At 40.8% G+C, this 19,504-nt stretch overlaps 1 protein-coding gene across 1 annotated transcript in view; it reads right to left on the bottom strand.

The window, feature by feature from the left end:
- The window catches only part of csrnp1b (cysteine-serine-rich nuclear protein 1b), a 38,005-nt gene extending 18,734 nt beyond the window's left edge, over window positions 1–19,271 (bottom strand). The window contains exon 1 of the mRNA XM_067252146.1: window positions 17,784–19,271. Within this exon, the coding sequence (XP_067108247.1) occupies window positions 17,784–17,802 (19 nt within the window). The 5' untranslated portion in view covers window positions 17,803–19,271. The remainder of the gene's footprint in view (window positions 1–17,783) is intronic.
- Window positions 19,272–19,504: the final 233 nt, after the last annotated feature.

The raw sequence follows: 19,504 nt of genomic DNA, 5'->3' as shown, positions 1-19,504 counted from the left end.
AGGCCACAATCAGTCCGATTCTCCCTATGCAGATTGTGTTGGCCAGGAGACATCCTTGGTCATGACCCGGGAAGAGACCAAACCACAGATGTCGGTGGGGGGGGGAGGGAGGAGCAAGATAGTCTCGCTTCAGCGCTCTCCAGGGGAGTTGTTTTCCAGCGACGGCCTTGGCCAAGGCATGTGCTGGTTACAGGGCCAAAAGTGGATAAGATTGGGGTAGTTGTATTGACGAGTAGCTGCAACTCAATTTTCACGTCCACCCTTCAGGAAGGTCTCCATGTCCTCCATCTTCCTTAGCAGAGCCGCAAACTTATCCCTGTTGTAATCAATGCTGCGTTGTAAGTTCACAGTCTGAGCTCCAACAACTCTGCCCACCGCATCAATCATATCGGGCAGCCTAACGGGGCTTTTGATGGCAGCAGCCGTTTCCTTGATTTTCCGATATACAAAGCCAGCGCCTATTCCAAACAGCAGAAAGCCTGTAATCATGGTTCCGAATATGAAGATGTCTTCAACGTCCTCCACGGAAAGCGCCGCTAGACACACGACACGCCAATTCTCCCACGCGTCCATCGTGTAGCCAGCTGCGAACGTCCCGTCCGGACAGTTGGGTTCCCCCGAACCCGAGCTTCTCTTCGAGAAGATGGTGTCAATAGCATTGAGAGACCAGCTAATTAATTCCATGCTTCTAGTTTCGGAGAGTGATGATGAGAGAGTATCTTGAGACAAGACAAGACACAGCCAAGCAGGGAAGGTCAGGGAGGGGAGGAGAGAAAAATGCGACCGCCTTCGTCGAGAGCAAAGTAGAGCCGTCTAGAGCAAAGTAGAGGCATTTTAATTTTCTTAACAGGCTTGCTGCATGAAGCAGGTCCATGTCTTTCTTCTGGAGAGCTTGTGAAGCAGCATTAACTGTCTCCAGTAATTTCGACTGTACTACTGTCATAAGCACAAATTCAAATGTCTCCATTGCCTTTTGTATGCCCGATGCCTCAGTGCGTTCTTCTGGTTTCTTAGACAGCATTTTAATTTTACTCAGCGCCTGCATTACCTCTTTGTATCGGAAGCGTAATGATTTAATGGCATCGTATCTGGATGCCCAACGCGTAGGGCACAGTTTTTTAAGAGTAGGTTTGGAAAGATGGTTCTCCAATAGCTTCCACCGGTTGATGCTTTCACTAAAAAACACATAGATCTTCTGTACAGTGTCATAATAGGCCCTTATCTCTGGTATCTTTTGACAAGCATTGTTTAAAACCAAGTTTAGGTTATGAGCAGCGCAGTGGACATATACGTCATCTGGCGTTCTGTCTGAAATGCGCTTTTGGACACCGGAGTAAGCGCCACTCATTGTACTTGCGCCATCGTAGCCCTGGCCACGGCATTTGTTCACTGATATTCCAAGACTTTCTATCAGTCCAGTTATTTGTTTTTCAATACCTGAGGCACTTTGATCTTTCACGCTTTGAAATCCCAGAAAACTCTAGTTTATTTTAACCTCAGTCGGTTGTTCCTTTTCATCTCCACTGTAACATATCTAAACACTTGACTTAGTTGGTCAACCTTTGTGATATCTTGAGTCGTGTCCATGATAACTGAATATAATTCAGCCTGCTTGATTTCAGTGACAATTTCTTCCTGTACTTTTTGGGACAGTAGTGCAATCAGTTCATTTTGAATTGTGTGGCTCAGATAATTGGGAGTGCTTTGCTTTCGGCAAGGGCACAACCTTTCTTCTCTCACATATATATTATTATTATTTCTTTTTGCCCCCCTAAATCTTCGTCAATATTTGGCCTACATAGACAACCTAGGTGTCAAAAGTTTCGTCTTGGTAGCGATTGAGTTGCTTGTTTTTTGCATGGTTTAGGCTCAAGTTAAGTTTTTGTGGCGAAAAGTGAAGCTAACGGTTTCTAATTTGCTAGCCACAGTCACTGACGTTACTAACATCACGAAAACACGCGTGACTACCTGTAGCAGAACATTCGTTTTGCATCTGTTAACTTGGGGGATAGCTAGGCTAACTATAGCTTTACTGCAAGGTAGCTGCAAAAACGCCACAAGCAAAGAGGCCAGGGTGATACCCATTTACTCATTTTACTTTGTGATGTGAAACACAATTGTGAAATGTAATGTACAATATTAGCTGATATTATTAAGGAAGTAGGCCCACATCTACTTTCAGAAACATCCTTTAGATGGTTGTTTCTGCATCCTGTCTTTAACCCTCGTGCTGCCTTCGGGTCACATGACCCAAAGGTTCATAACGAACCATCGTTGTGTTTACCCAATTTTACCCAATACAAAAACAAATAAAAATAATTTTCTTTTAACCATTCCAATGTGGGGGGTCTGAGACAGCCCGACAGTTAAAAGAAAATGCTTCACTTTGTTTTTGTACAAGGTAAATTTGTCGCAATACGACGGTGGGTCACAATGACTGATGGGTCAGAATGACCCGAAGATAACACAAGGGTTAACTTGTAGGAGTCATGCATGCAGGTCTCATTTGTATATTATTTCAATTCATTGTATACTTATAAAAGTACATAGTGCATATTGGAAATGTATTACCCGCTTTTGCCTTAATTTGCCATCTGATAAATGCACGTTATAAAAGCAACATGAGGGTGGCGAGTAGATCAGCAAATTATTCTTGGGTATATGCATCAATTCTAGCACAGGAATGGTGACCATGAGTATTTATTAATGACGAAAACACGCGTGACTACCTTTGGCAGAACATTCGTTTCGCATCTGTTAACTTGGGGGATAGCTAGGCTAACTATAGCTTTACTGCAAGGCAACTGCAGAAACGCCACAAGCAAAGAGGCCAGGGTGATAAATATTTACTCATTTTACTTTGTGATATGACACACAATTGTGATGTGTAATGTACAATATAAGCTGATATTATTATGGAAGTACATCTACTTTCGGAAACAGTAGTCTACTATTTCACTGAAATATTAGCATCATGACATTAGCCTGTGTTGCCCGGGCAACACATACTACAGTGGTCTATGATGTATCTGTTTTCAATCGTTAAAATAAACATTCCTCACATATACATTTTCGTTGTAGGATTTATTCTGACATTAGTAAACGATTTGTTGGTGAAATTACCATTACCTGTGGTTTCAAACCAGTGTAGCTCACTGCAACGCTGTAGCTTACGCGAGACACACTACAAAAACATCTAGCTACAGTACACAGCTGTTTAGGAAGTCAAACGGCGACAGAAAATGTTCGGCACTCCCCTTACTTAAATCAAAAGTCTATCTAACTACTAACCTGAACTTCATTGCCACAGCCTAAACGTTGTCAATCTGTTCATGAAAATAATTAATTTCAGCTTAAACCGTACAACGGAACGTTAAATCCAATTCAACCAACGCAATCGCTACCAAGACGAACACAGCAGTAGTCTAGTACTGTACCGTAGTAGTACAATTTACCGGGGCAGCTTCTCCACACAGGGCTATATCGCATTTTGCGTTGTTACTGACAATGATCGCTACCAGTGAGCTTTTTATGAATGAGCGATTTTCCACTAAATAAATGTCAAGCAAGCACACCCTACAATTTCCCCAGAAATTTTACCCTCTCTAGTTATTATTATTTATTTTTGCCCACCTAAGCCTCAGTCAATATGTGGACTACATAGACAACCTAGGTGTCAAAAGTTGCATCTTGGTAGCGATTGAGTTGCTTGTATTTGTATTTACGTTCCGTTGCATGGTTTAAGTAGAAATTACATTTTTGTGGCGTAAATTGAAGCTAACGGTGGCTAACTTGCTAGCCACAGTCACTAACGCTACTAAGGGAGTCAGGTGGCTGAGCGGTGAGGGAGTCGGACTAGTAAAAACATTAGTTTAGCAGCTCATTAACTTCTGGGAGATAGCTAGGCTAACTGCTTTACTGCAAGGCAGCTGCAGAAACGCCACAAGCAAAGAGGCCTGGGTGATAACTATTTGCTCATTTTACTTTGTGATATGAAAGACAATTGTGATGTGTAATGTACAATATAAGATGATATTATTAAGGAAGTACATCTACTTTCGGAAACAGTAGTCTACTATTTCACTGAAGCATTAGCATCAGGACATTAGCCTCTGTTGCCCGGGCAACACATACTACAGTGGTCTATGATGCATCTGTTTTCAATCGTTAAAATAAACATTCCTCACAAATACATTTTTGTTGTAGGATTTATTATGACATTACATTACAAGTAAACGATTTGTTGGTGAAATTATCATTACCTGTGGTTTCAAACCAGTGTTGCTCACTGCAACGCTGTAGCCTACGCGAGGCACACTACAAAAACATCTACACAGCTGTTTAGGAAGTCAAACGGCAACAGAACATGTTCGGCACTCCCCTTACTTAAATCAAAAGTCTTTCAATAGTTGAAACTATCTGACTACTAACCTGAACTTCATTGCCACAGCCTAAACTTTGTCAATCTGTTCATGAAAATAATTAATTTCAGCCTAAACCGTACAACGGAACGTTAAATCCAATTCAACCAACGCAATCGCTACCAAGACGAACACAGCCGTAGTCTACAGTACTGTGCTGTAGTAGTACAATTTACCGGGGAAGCTTCTCCACACAGGGCTATATCGCATTTTGCGTTGTTACTGACAATGATTGCTACCAGTGAGCTTTTTATGAATGAGCGATTTTGCACTAAATGAATGTCAAGCTTATTTACGTTTTTGGGGGCATATTTTCAGTTAGCAGATGGTACTGTTTGAATCGCAATTCCATCTTCTACTGCCAGTAACGTCGTAGAATAACCTTCAAAGGGGGTTCTTTATTCATGAATGAATGCAATATGATTAGGCTAAATGCCTGTAAATATCACGAGAAGGGAAAAACTTAAAAGGACGTTTAAGTCATAGAGATTAGGTCAATTTTTACACCGGTCTGCCAAATGTATTCGTTTTGATTCAACTATGAGGCTGCCTCTTGCAGGGGAAATGAGAAGACATCTATTTCATTCTACACTTCACTCGTATTTTGAGTTGTAAATGAGCAGCAAAAAAAAGATGCTTTTAAATCTATGTAATCTTTATAAATAATAAGTATGCATGTTTATATAAAATATACAGAAATATCAGTTGTAAAAATGTCATTAAAAAACGGACCCCTGTGCATCCGACGCAAGCAAGCACACCCTACAATTTCCCCAGAAATTGTACCCTCTCTAGTTCAATTTACTTTTCCTCTCGAGTAAATCTTTCAGTACAGGGTCATATCGCGCAAGAAGCTCAATAACAGACAAGAAATTACCATTCTTTATTTCACCTATTTTCTACCGATGCCCCCTGAATGCCAAATTACAAGAGTGCCAGAATCAATGTTACGTCTGTTATTCTCGTCAGTACCTCTGACCAAAAGTTTTCTTGTTTTTTTAGATTGGAGTCTAACTCTTTATCAATGGTGTGGTCCGTTTTCCATGTATCATAAGCGACACATGCAGCCAAATGAGAAAGACTGTATTCGTGGTCTTTGATTTTCCTTGAGAGACCTTGCCAGTCATTAATTCCCACAGCCCATGCCACCTGGTGTGATCTGCACTGTCTGTTGATGAAAAGCCAACAAGGCTTGCAAGTAAACACAGTCTATCTTTGGTGAATAACATATCCATCTACGCAGAATCTTGTTTCCATGTTTAGTTTTTTTGATGTACTGTTCGTCTGAAAAGCACCTGTCCTTACTGTCTCTAGGATATGGTCCCTTTGGCTAACACAACCCTTTATTTATTACATATCTCTTGATGCTGTCATCATCAATGTCTACAGGGAAAAGAGCCCTGTCAGTAGGGAACTCGGCGCTGGAGCTATCACTTGGAAGAGGGGTAATCTCGGCTGCTCTGGTTGTCATCTTCTGTATGGGCTGGACAGGGTGGAAGAGAACTGGTGCTAAATGAACTATGTACGTCTCTGTGCTCGGGAGAAGAAAGATTAGAAGAAAGGCTATGACTGCTGTTCTCAGGCAGTGCCAGTGATGACGTTGTGTTGGAAAGGCTGGTTACTGGTGAAGACGTGCTGGTGCTGCTACTAGCTACCTGCTGCTGCTGAAGTGTTTCGTCTGTGGAGATGGCAATAGCTTCCTCTTTGGCTGGTCTAAATAATTGTGTGATTTTCGGGTGTTTAGCTCAAGCTTTTTCTGACAACAGTTTACTGCTGCGCTTCAGAGCACCGCTTGCATGTTTTCTTTTACTCATTCTTTTCTTATTTGATGTCTCGTCCAATATCTAGCAAAACGTAATTATAAGCATTTTTGAAATTTGCGCGTTCAAGACAAGAGGCGTAATGGCGTAGTAGTGCACGTAAGATACGCAAAAGACGTTTTTGCCATGAAAATCTGTTACGTTGCCTACATTACCGTATTCCTTTACCTGGAAGTTGAAACTTGGGGCTCTCAATGAGCGCCCTCAAAGTTTTTTCAATTTTTATAAATATATATATTTTTATACAGGCCTATTTTGTTAGTTTTTTGCTATGCAGGGCGGGGCCCTTGGGGCGTGGTGGCCCCCCCGCCTCGCGGGGGCTGCGGGGGCTTCCCAGCCGCCACTGCAAGCAGGATGGCAGGACGTGTTACCATCAGAGTCCTTTTTGGAGGTGAAGATGATGCAAGGAAACTAACCATTGAATCCGGAATACCAACAACTGTGGATTAATTGGCTCTTGAAATAACTACTTTCTTTGATGTGACAGAGAAGTTCAGGCTTCAGTAATAGAGCTGTCCCCGACTAAGATTTTCTTTGGTCGACCAAGACTTGACCAAAACGTCTGAAAATCGACTAATCGAAATTTGAAACGCTTTTTCTTTTTCTTCACAAAAACAAAAACGTACAAACATTTTCCCGATCTGACTCAATGGCTGCTGGACATTGCAGATTCAGCCGCTAATAGCTTACTAATAATAAGACTCGTATCACCAGTCCTGTTGTAACTGAATGCCGATGGTATTTAGTATCTCTTACAATGTAGTACTACAAATTACAAATATTGTTTGTTTAACATGCAAATCATCATAGCACGCTTATCACTGCCTGAAAACTTGCACCATGCGAACTTACGTAGAAACTGAGTGGGGAACAGTGCAACAGAGAAAGATTTTGTTGTCTTGGCCGGAGAAGATAATGTCATTCGATTTAGATGTGATTCTTATAATAGGCATATTCATTTTTCAACCCAGTGCTTTAGCATGAGTGAAGTAGGGCTAGGCCAACTTACGTTTTTCAGGCGGTAGGCTACATCATATTCAACGTCGAACTATGAAAAATAAACCGTTGTCGGCAGAGTTTGCGTTCAACGTTTTTCGAGTCACCCGGTACTTTGTAAATGTAAATGGACTTTAATGAAATTAAACCGGTCCGTGTACTTTGCGGCCAATGGATTTTCGTTTTGAAATTAGAAAACCAAAATCGGGAAAAGATCTGTTTCCCGACTACCATTTAGAAATAGGAAAACTACCAATTTTCCGTGTTTTTGTTTCGATAATAGAAAACGGAAAACAAAAAAACAACCCGTTATCTGATTTTATTTGATGTGCTTAAACATGGAAATCGGGAATTAAAATAGTGTGTGGAAATCTCCTTTCTCAATTTTGCATAGATTTTAGTGTTGTGACCTGGAAGTTGCTCCCACGAGCTTGACAGTCACATATTCAAGATGTCAGCAGAGGGCGCGCTGCCATTTGTATGGAAGCAAATCAGTGACATAATGTTTTGAATTTTAAAAGGAATTGAATACTTTGAATAATTTAAACAACACCGAATTCACATATTTCAATGAAAAAAAAAAAACCTGACCCAAAAATTCAAGACTCGGAAATTCATGTTGCTCAAATTCGAGCCCCCCCAAAAATTCGAGCTTAAAAATTTCGAGCCTAAAAATTTCTATCTTAACAAATTTGTCAATAGGAAATCATTGTTTAAATATGATTGTTATGAAAAGGGCATTGTGTTTGTGAATGATGTTATAGATGTCTGGTAACCTTTTGTAATATATAGCTTTCTTCGACAAATATAATTTAAACTGTACTTATAGAGAATACAACAAGATCTGTAAAGCAATACCGATACCATTATTACAGTTAGTTCAAAGCACATTGTTATATGTAAGAATAAGACCCTTACCAACTTTACCAAATGTTTTTATTAATGATTGTACTTTATTTTACAGTAAATGTAATAATACATATATTAGTGATGCTAAATCTAAATCTAAATATTTTTTTGATAACAGAGGATTGTGTGTACAGGTTCCGAATATGGTTGCATTGTCCATAAAACAAACTAACATTTAAAATTCATTAAATGGCCCATTTCCCCAAAAGTCAAAGAGACTCACTTATAATTTATAAAATATATCCGGTCGCTGACTTTCTTAGAAAAATATTCAAATTTGGTGTACAACGTAATGTGTCCGATGTAATCCAATTTTGCATTGAGGCTCGATTGCTCTGCGAGCAATTTTATCGTTCATCTGCTCTGCGCCCTCTGCTGACATCCTGAATATGTGACTTTCAAGCTCGTGGGAGCAACTTCGGGGTCACAACACAAAAATCTACGCAAAATTGAGAAAGAAGATTTCCACACACTATTTTAATTCCTGATTTCCATGTTTAACCTTTTAAGGAGTGAGTTCTAAATATTACCGACGCTTCTACCAGAGTGGGTTATTTTTCCTAAATGGAAGCTAGCTAGCTTTAGTTAGCTTCCGTTACCTAGCAACCTAGCATAATACTCGTAGCAATGCTACTACCTGCTAGTGTTACTTGTTAGCCTCCTAATTGTAAATTTTTAAGCCATACTATAGCGTTTGTCATATAGTTGTCTATCAGAAAATAGTCGGTTGGAATGTTCAGAATCACACGTGTGACGGTACTCTGTGGGGCCCGCTTTCGAACGATCACATATGTGTGACGCTACTCCTTAACGGGTTAAGCACATCAAAGAAAATCAGATAACGGGTTGTTTTTTTGTTTTCCGTTTTCTATTATCAAAACAGAAAATGGAAAATGGGTCGTTTTTTGTTTTCCGTTTTCTAAATGGTAGTCGGGAAACAGCTCGTTTCCAGATTTTGGTTTTCTTATTTCAAAACGAAAATCCATTGGCCGCAAAGTACACGGACCCCCATACCACAGATTTCTTTGCCATTTTGACTAATAACACCGACAAAGTAGGCTATGGCAGAGTTTGTAGTTCGGCAGCGAATTGTGCTCGTGCAGTGTGCAAAATACCAAAACAAAGCGCAGATTAAAGAAAGGGAAAACAGTAACACCTTTTCTTTTAAATTATATATTTTTAGAGTTGCTTTATTTGTCTTAAATAATATAATATACAATTTCTGTAGAACATTTTGTTAATTCAGCAATGATGACACAAGCGGGAATCAGATCTCACACTGCCATTCTGATATGCTTACTTCAGAATGAAGACAAACATCAAGCGTGACTGTGTTCTGAGGAGCCTTAGCGTCTACCTCAATGAAGACATGGAGAAGCTCGTCAAAGAATACATGGTAAGTGTACATTAGCCTACTCTCCTTTGTGCCAGGTGTGATGAAATTCCCTTCAGGCGTTCCTGGGATTGCGTTCCTGAGTGGGATGGACATGAGGTCACAGTGACCTTTACCTTTGACTACCAAATTCCGAAGTCCAAGTGGCCGTTTGACCCAAATAAGAAATTCCTTCAAGACAAGTGCAAGTGCAAGATTTGAGGTCAAAGGTCAAGGTGACTGACAGTTCTTTTCTGTTTGTCCTGCAGGACATCGATTCCAGTGAGGCAGAGTTGGCGCAGATGACCATGGGCATCTACACTGTTCAGAGTGCCAGTCCAGGAAATGGGTGTTTTGCTGGCGTGGTTCTTGAAGGTGTGACAGTTATTCCTAACCTCCCAAGTGTCACCATGGGATGTGTCATGCTTTTTGGACTTATCTACAGCCTTAACTTGAGCTACCCCAAGGACCTGGGGCCGAGTGCACCAGCTGGGTGTACGCCTGGGCATAACGCTACGTCCGACGTAGAACTGAAAGTTACGACCAACTTCAATTTATGACTAGTGCACCAGTTAGACTTAAGCCCTTTATCTGTTGCACCTGGGTGTACATTTTACGCCTAGTGTGGAGCAGGCGTAAGTTGGAAAATCGGACTAATATCCATGGTAATTATAATGTACAACAGTTTGATCGCACATGCAGCGCGTCTTGTTTATAGGCAACATAAGGGCATTAATCGCACAAATCCACTGTTAATTCTTTTGGTGATCGATTTCCAAGCTGATTGTTTCTGTTTGTTTGTGTTGATATTATAAAATGTTCCCGTGAGCACGCTATTATGAGTATACGACTCTAAGTTTCCTAATTTCTCCATCAGTAAAATGTATTTTTCTTTTGGTTTTCTTTATCCATGGCTTGATTTGAAGGGAGATAGGCTAGCTATAGAGTGCGCTTTGGATAGGCTCTTAAATGTGTTGCTTGGCAACAAACGACACTCGCATTTTCACAAGGACGCGCATCTTAAGACCAGGCGTAGCTACGACCGTGGTCTGTCAAGCTTGCTGCACTTGGTGTAAATTCAAATCACAAAGTCGGACGTAGCTAAGACCGACGTAAGAGTTAAGAACAACTTTTTTACGCCCAGCTGATGCACTCGGCTCCTGAAGTCCACATTTGAATTTTATCAGAAAATCATTATGGAACTGGACCCAACAAAGCTGTCACCAAAAGTCCAAGGACTTAAAGTTAAGTTGCTTAAGTGATAAAAACTGTTCATAACAAAATACAACTTTTTTTTCTCTTTTGTGGCAGATTTATTTTTGTTGGTTTAAACAGCACACCAGTTGATAAATAAATGAGAAATCTTGCCACCTCGAATTTTTTTCACCCATGTCCCTAGTGAAATACTTTACGATATCTGTTTTTGATATGTTTTCATTAGTGTACACTGTATGACCAGAGAGGATTTATTGACATATCAATATAATTTTGGAAATTTGTTTAATTAGAACTATTTGTAGCAGTCAAAGAAAAGGTTTTTGAAAAATAAATGAGAAATCTTCCCACCTCCTAATGTTTTTCACCCATGTCCCTAAAGGGCTCCTTAGACTAAATAACTGGGAAGTTAAATACTTTACGATATTTATTTTTGATATGTTTTAATTTGTGTACAATGCATGACCAGAGAGGATTTATCCACATATCATTATTTTGGAAAATTGTTTAATTAGAACTATTTGTAGCAGTCAAAAATGTAAAAAAAAAAAAGAGAAATCTTCCCACCTCTAATTCTTTCACCCATGTCCCTTTAAGGGCTCCGTAGACTAAATAAGTGGGAAGTGAAATACTTAACAATATTTGATTTTGATATGTTTTCATTTGTGGACACCATGTCCAGACAGGATTTATCGACATAATGTCTATATAATTTTGGAAAATTGTGTAATTACTAAAGATGCACATATCTGGTAATCTGTTACTCATTGATGGCAATACATTGATCAATTCAACAAGTGTCTGATTTATTTTTCTATAGTTATTGTGGGTGGATAGAAACATTTAAACATATGTTTAAAATCCTTTGGGTATTAATAAAAAGTACATACATATGATCTATTTTGAATAAATAAAATGTATTAGGTTAACCTGCCTATAATGCATTTCAAACAGTCTTTATTAACATGAACCTGCTTTTATGCATTTCAAACTAATACGTTTTATTATATTGACATATACAAATAATATTAAGTTTATATGTTTAATTCTAATTATGTAATGTAAATGAATGGAAATTCTATATGCAATTAAATTACATAAATCTAAAAACAAGTCTTAAATATTTCTGTGAGTGCTCTCTCCCTCCCCAAAAGATTTATAACACAATTATACTAATTATTAGACTAATAAGAGAATACATTAAATACACAGCAAATCCTATGAGCCTCGGATAAACTATATACTTTTTACAGATAGAAATTGCACAAATAAATTTCTGAGGAAATGTCTGGTAAAAGAAAGCTATCCGAGCCCGGTAAGTTGATCTTACATTCTTATAGAAGCAGCAAGTGCTTCTATACTCTGACTGTACCTCAGTCCAACATGGCGGCATCGCTACCTTTGCGCCATCTAATAGCGATTGTCAAAAACACACCAGAGCCTCGCCTCTTGTCTTCTAATACTCTTTGAGCCTTTGGACTTTCACAGGGTTCTTGCAGGTTTCAGTAAGTAAAATTTAAGACCTTTTCAATACATTTTTTAAATGAGTGATGTTTAGTCATCGTGTGTAGTATCCAAAGCACTTTGGCTTTCGACGTGTCAGTTGATACAAAAGTACCATGAAGGTCGTTCGACGGACCTGCGATGATATTGCGCTGGAGACCGGAGGGACCAGGCATTGAGGAGGATGACGGCAGGAACGGCTGCTTTTTTTTGCTATTTTGTAATAACTTCCTGCGGCCAGCATTCTGGAAATGAACGAGGGTAAAACCTTTTGTTAGACCTTACTAAATTAAATTTAAGACCTCGGATGAAAATCTGTGTCTTTTTAAGACGTTTTAAGGCCTTAAATTTAAAGTTCAGACTTTTTAAGACCCCGCGGGAACCCTGCTTTCACAGGCTGATTGGTTGACTTTACAGCTCAAATATGAAGCCAAAACGTTTCTAACCTACTGCATCTCCATTAAAGATTGTGTAGGCAAGTTATGCAAAGCTAGCTATTTTATCTTCGGTTTGACACATTCAAACCAAAATGTCTCACCCCCTCCCTTCAAAGCCACTCCCACAAAATGTTGTAACGCTCATTGAGTGAAGGGGAAGAGTGTCCGCAGGTAGGTAGGTAGGTAGACAGACAGATAGCCCGTCCAAACATTAGTCAGGGTACGGATTAATGATTGGTTGTGTTTATTACAGTCTTGTCAACGCCCAGAGATGTAGGATCAATTTCATATTACCGTCAAATCTTTATATGGGTTGCCATCAAGATGCAAATATGACAAAAGTGATTCTCAACAACATTGCCTACCCTGCCTTTAAATGATCGCTTAACAAAATGCAACAGGCAAAGTGGGTGACAAATAGGGCTGTCCCCACTCAGTCGACTAGTCGATTTTCTGGTCGATATGCTCTTAGTCGACTAATATTTTTTTAGTCGAGCTGCCGTATGGCAGTGTGAAATCTGATTCCCGCTTGTGTCATCATTGCTGAATTAACAAAATGTTCTACAGAAATTGTATATTATATTATTTAAGACAAATAAAGCAACTCTAAAAATATATAATTTAAAAGAAAAGGTGTTAGTGTTTTCCATTTCGTTAATCTGCGCTTTGTTTTGGTTTGGTATTTTGCACACGGCACAAGCACAATTGGCTGCCGAACTACAAACTCTGCCATAGCCTACTTTGTCGGTGTTATTAGTCAAAATGGCAAAGAAATCTTTGGTATGGCAGCATTTCATTAAAGTCCATTTACATTTACAAAGTACCGGGTGACTCGAAAATCGTTGAACGCAAACTCTGCCATCAACGGTTTATTTTTCATAGTTCGACGTTGAATATGATGAAGCCTACCACCTGAAAAACGTAAGTTGGCCTAGCCCTACTTCGCTCATGGTAACGCGCTGGGTTGAAAATTGAATATGCCTATTATAAGAATCACATCCAAATCGAATGACATTATCTTCTCCGGCCAAGACAACAAAATCTTTCTCTGTTGCACCGTTCCCCACTCAGCTTCTACGTAAGTTCGCATGGTGCAAGTTTTCAGGCAGTGATAAGCGGGCTATGATGATTTGCATGTTAAACAAACAATATTTGTAATTTGTAGTACTACATTGTAAGAGATACTAAATACCATCGGCATTCAGTTACAACAGGACTGGTGATACGAGTCTTATTATTAGTAAGCTATTAGCGGCTGAATCTGCAATGTCCAGCAGCCATTGAGTCAGATTGGGAAAATGTTTGTACGTTTTTGTTTTTGTGAAAAAAAAAAAAAGCATTTCAAATTTCGATTAGTCGATTTTCAGACGTTTTAGTCAAGTCTTGGTCGACCAAAGAAAATCTTAGTCGGGGACAGCCAAAATTGCTTAAACTAATTCGTCAGTTCCTAATATTCTTTGGCGCAATATGGCCAATATAAATGATTGGATGGATTTTAAGGATTAGAGCGTAGCTGTCGCCACAGACAATCATCTGGCGAAACCAGCTTTCAACTTCTGAGATGCCAGAAAACTATTGAGTCTTGATGAACGTAGAAGTTATCTAGCTGTGTGTGTTCCGATAGAAGGTTAGTTAGGTAGCTGCAGAACTGTATCAGCAGTGTTCACGTTAATATAAATATAACTTTTTTATTTTTTATAATCAACGTTTTTATTGTTTTCCATGTGAGAAACACACCATTTAACAACATGTATCAGCAACAAACACAATCTGGGCAAGAAAGATAGAAAAACAACAACAAAAACTCACAATTAAAACACATACCCATTGTTACATGCACACCTAGTGGCAGCGGTTAGAGAAAGGTTCATATTCCTTTCTCGGGAGTGTCTTTTAAATAAAACACTTTAGTGGCGCGGCAGCCTTGCACATGGTGGTGATGGAGAGGGGAGTGGGACTACGCCCTGTGTCCTGATTGGGGCCCAGGTAATCAAGGGGAGGGGTTTAACCTTTTTGAACTCCCGGATGGCGGAAAGATGGGGGAACCTCAGAGTTGTTGTGAGTGGAAGTAATCATCAGTGCCGACCGGTTGTCTCCTAGGTTTCTGTTTCCCCTCTGCGTTGTTTCCCAACTGCTGCCTATCCACCCTTTCTTTGTGTAAGTGCCATGCTTAATGTACCGATATCTATATACAAACTGATCAACTACCAACCACGAACGCGCTGTTCGCCGAATGGAACGGCAGCTTGAGCTGTCCCGGAGACCGGGGTGGGAGTCTACCTGGCTGGGGTGAGTTTTCCTGCTTCTCCTCAGTTTCACCTGTCGGGGCCCGCCGCTGTTAGCCCTAGCATCGGTTTCAGACAACTAATATCCCCTTAGACAACGACGACCGTAACACCATTAATAATAAGTAAAATAGGAAGGGGGGGGGGGGTGTTGGCTAATTTTGATTTAGGCTTGATAATAATATAAATTATGGGGCACTAGTCAGTTCAAATTGAATAAAATGCAGGAAATGACACCAGACTTGGTAGAATTTACCCCTACCATCATTCAGTCTTGCAATAAGATCTTCAAATGAGGCTGTGTCTGACTTCAGCCATTCTGCAAAACTAGGCCTTACCTGGCTTTTCCAATGTCTAAGAACGATTCGTACTGCAGTGATAAACCCAGCTAGTGTCAGAGCGGACTCCACTTTAGACACAGCTGGGGAGACTCTGGCAATGGTGTGGCTAACCAATCTGCAATAGTTTTAATGATTTGTTTCCAAAAAGGAAAGACCAGGGGGCAATCCCACAAAAGATGGAGGTAGGAGCCTGTGACGTTCATACACTTCCAACACAGATTGTCCTTTATTAATCAAATTTTTTTAAGTTTGACCGGTGTATAATAATACCCGTGAATAACCTTATAATGTGTGAATTTGCTAATCGCATCCCTCACCGGCCACCCTGCATTGGAAACCACCTTTTCCCATGCCTGTTCCTCAATGTTTAAGTTCAAGTCCCTCTCCCAAATTATCCTTAAGTGGTTAGAATGACCATAGAAACTATCCGCATTACGAACAAGCTCAGGAAACTTCAAATATCAGAGAAGCTTGTTTGTGTCATTATCAAGTGAGATGTTAAGACTAATAAAGGCCGAAATATGCTTCTGCGTCTCCGTTTACGGATGGGCGGGCGCACGGATACGCACGGATACGGACGGATAGACTTCGTTTATGGTTCTCCGTAGGCTGTGGGTGCTGAAAACAATTCACCGCCAGAAGAGTAGGTGGCGCAACGGTTTTTTGTAGTGTTTATTTACCTAGGTTATTGAGAAGTCGGAGCAAATTTACAAATTAGCCGTTTCAACAATAAAATACGCACATTTTCAGCAACTACACTGCCCATTTCTCGTCACATTTTAATTCAGATGCTGATTTACATGTACTGTTTAGCTGAAATATGAATTGTGAAAACTTACAGCAATGGCGGTCAAAGGATTCTGTTCGTCCTGTTTATCCCGGCAACCCCGCCCCCGCCGCAAGCGATTCTTAATACTGACCAATCACAGCTCCGTAGCTCTCCGTCGCTCACGACGGATAGTTAGAAAATTCAGGAGGTGCACGTCGAGCTCTCCGGGGCTCTCCGAGGGCTGACGGAGAGTTCGTAGAGGGCGTTCCACGGAGACGAGGGCGTTACCATGTGTCCGTTTTTCGAAAAACGCAGAAGCATATATCAGTCTTTACACTGCTCCTGAGCTGTAAATATTTCCAGAAGTCTGCTTTATCCGTCAAATAGAACTTTTGTTTGAGTTCTTCAAACGTCAGGAACAGGCCATCAACATACAAGTCACTAATCCTACTAATGCGTTTATTCAGCCAGATGGCCCATACAAAAGGTTCATTTCCTACTTTGATTGAGGGGGTTATTCCATATGGATGAATACATTATATGCAGTTGCTTATGAACTTTTGCCCAAGTCTCCATAGAATACTGCAGGATTGGGTTTGGATGCTTCTTCTTAACAACTTGTGACAAAGCCTCAATAGTCCCAAATGGAGACACCAGTTCCCTCTCTATATCCAACCAACTCCGAGCTGAACTCTCACCACCCCAGTGCTTAGCCATTTTGAATACTTCGAAAGCTGTTCTGTATAGCTCCACACTAGGCAAAGCCAACCCTCCCTTGTTTCTGGTTGTCTATAACTTTTCAAGCTTTATACAGGACTTCTTGCCGTTCCACAGGAAGTCTCTAATCATTTTATCGTACTGCTTAGAAATGGATTCTGGGACAGTCAATGGCACCATCATGGATATGTAATTCACCTGTGGAGCAACTATCATTTTGATAGTGTTTACTTTTCCTCATAAACTAAGTTTGGTCAGTTTCCACTTGTCCAGGTTATCCTTTATAAGCTGAAGCAATGGAAAAAAATTAGCCTGTACCATGTAATCGATAGTTGGAGTAAGACGAATCCCAAGACACTGCATACAGTGACAACTCTCTCCATTCATTAGGGTGAAGTTAACACACTTCTGGACTCCGTCTCTCCAGCCACCCTCAAGCACTGCGCTGACCAGCAGTCTCCGGTGTTAACCAACATCTTCAACACCTCCCTGGAGACATGCCATGTGCCAGCCTGTCTCAAGTCCTCCACCATCATCCCTGTGCCCAAAAAGCCAAGGCCAACGGGACTTAATGACTACAGACCCGTCGCCCTGACCTTTGTGGTAATGAAGTATTTTGAGCGCCTGGTGCTACCTCAAAGCCATCACAGACCCTTTCCTGGACCCCCTGCAGTTTGCCTACAGAGCCAACAGGTCTGTAGACGACGCAGTTAACATGGCCCTCCACTTCACCCTACAGCACCTGGACTCCCCAGCAGGGGGCGACCGACCATGTAGACAGAAATGACATGCCGTCGTAAATAAAATAAATAACATAAGGTCATTTACTTTGTTTAATAAAAGAGCAAGCTATAGACCTGTTTTATAGGAAAGGTAACCTTAAATGACTTATTTTTGGATCTGACGCTATATTAAAAACATTTAAAAAAATAACTCAATTAACTTCCAGGGGGGGCGGAGGGGCGCCCCCCAAATATAATGGTAGGGGAAACACTTACCATTACCCTGTGTAGTCATAGACGTAACGCTCCCTCATGGCATATTGCCACCACCCACCACTAGAGACAATGGGAGAGAAAAAAAAACAAGGGAGACGGCATCTTCAAAAACAAAAGACGATAAACTGTCAAAGTCAAACAACAACACACTCCAACATGAACATGCACTTGAACCTAGGGTAAATAACACTACTACCCTATCTTTGCCCATAGTCCCCCTTGGAATCTGTACATCCAGCTCCATGGGGGAAACCCCTCCCTTGATCTGGTCCATGAGGTGCTTATCCAATGACTACCTTTCAACCCTCCAAACCCAAATGTGTAAGCCCTAGCCTATATCAACAGAAATGGTCCACACATGTAAAGCAAAACCAGAGTCACTTCCAAAATCAATCTGTGGTCATATTCTTGTTAGCTACTAAGTAATTACCAAATGATAATAGCAGCAGATATATGAAAAGTATTTTGAAAGTGGCTTGCATTCGATAAAAACGAAAAACAGAAAAAAGGGGTTAATTCCAAGCCAATAGCACTGACCAACTAGCACTTATGCAATCATGATAGCCCTAGACTATTGCGACACCTGTCATCCAGCGACTGCCCGTTTGCATTAAGAAAACAAGCCTATCCGCAGTCACTCTGGGCCTTCTGTCTCCTTGTGAAGGAATAGTGCTTTCTTGTGGTCTGCAAAATACATTTTCTTCCCCTTCCAAGTAAAGAAGAGTGTAGCTGGGTAGGCGAGTGTAAATCGAATGTCCATCGCGTAAAGTTTCTTCCGAAAGTCAGTGAATTTCCTCTTCTCAGCCACAGCTTTTGTCGCGTCCGGAAAGATTGAGATCTTGGCCTCCTCCCATTTTAGCATAGTCTTGCTCTTGTATTTCCCCTTAGCGGCGGCCATCAGTCGATCCCTCTCTAGTAGAGAATGAAATCTCATAACGACCGGTCGCGGAGGGGACTCCTCATCCGTCCGAAATGGCCCTGGTCGATACACCCGCTGTAGCTCAATGTCAGCTAGCTTCACTCCCAGCACGACATCAATGAGCTGACGAGTTAGCTCCCTCAAATGTTCCCCTCATGTTCCCTCAATCCAACCAGCTTCAAATTCAATTGTCTATCCTTTTTTTCTGCATTTTGCATGGCTCTCTCCAGCTCCTCACAGTGCTTTGCTCCTTTCTGTAATTCAGTGGCTAGCCTGGTATTTTCAGTTTCCCAGTACATAATTCGACCGTCTGCCTCATCCAGTCTTTCATATATGGCCGTAATGTCCATGCTAGTTTTAGCCTGTACTCTCTTAACTTGGGAAACGTCCTCTTGTAGCTCTTTAAGTATACACTAACCTGAGCCATCTCATGCATTGTTTTCTCCAAAGTAGCCCGAAGTCCGGCTATAGCATCTGTTGCAAGACTGGGAACACTGGCTGCATCGGACCCTGTCTTGGATGTAGCGCCACTAGCCATGCTAGCATAGTTTATTTTTGTTTAGCTGTTCTACTCTTCGACGTATTCGCCATGAGGGGAGGGAGAAGGCGCGGACACTTGTAATACTACACTTTACACGTCGTTGTAACTTAAAATATATTCAATCGGAAGGCAAGTTCTAGGCAACCATCTCCATCAGTGGTCCCACGTGACTTCCCGCAAGTATAACTTTAATAATTTTTAAAGAATTAGAAATTGTAGGTTAGGCTACCCCTCATTCGTATTTATTTCCATCTCATAATT

This window comes from Osmerus mordax, chromosome 15 (assembly GCF_038355195.1).
Source record: "Osmerus mordax isolate fOsmMor3 chromosome 15, fOsmMor3.pri, whole genome shotgun sequence".
Taxonomy (NCBI): domain Eukaryota; kingdom Metazoa; phylum Chordata; class Actinopteri; order Osmeriformes; family Osmeridae; genus Osmerus; species Osmerus mordax.
This window is presented reverse-complemented; position numbering and strand designations above follow the sequence as displayed.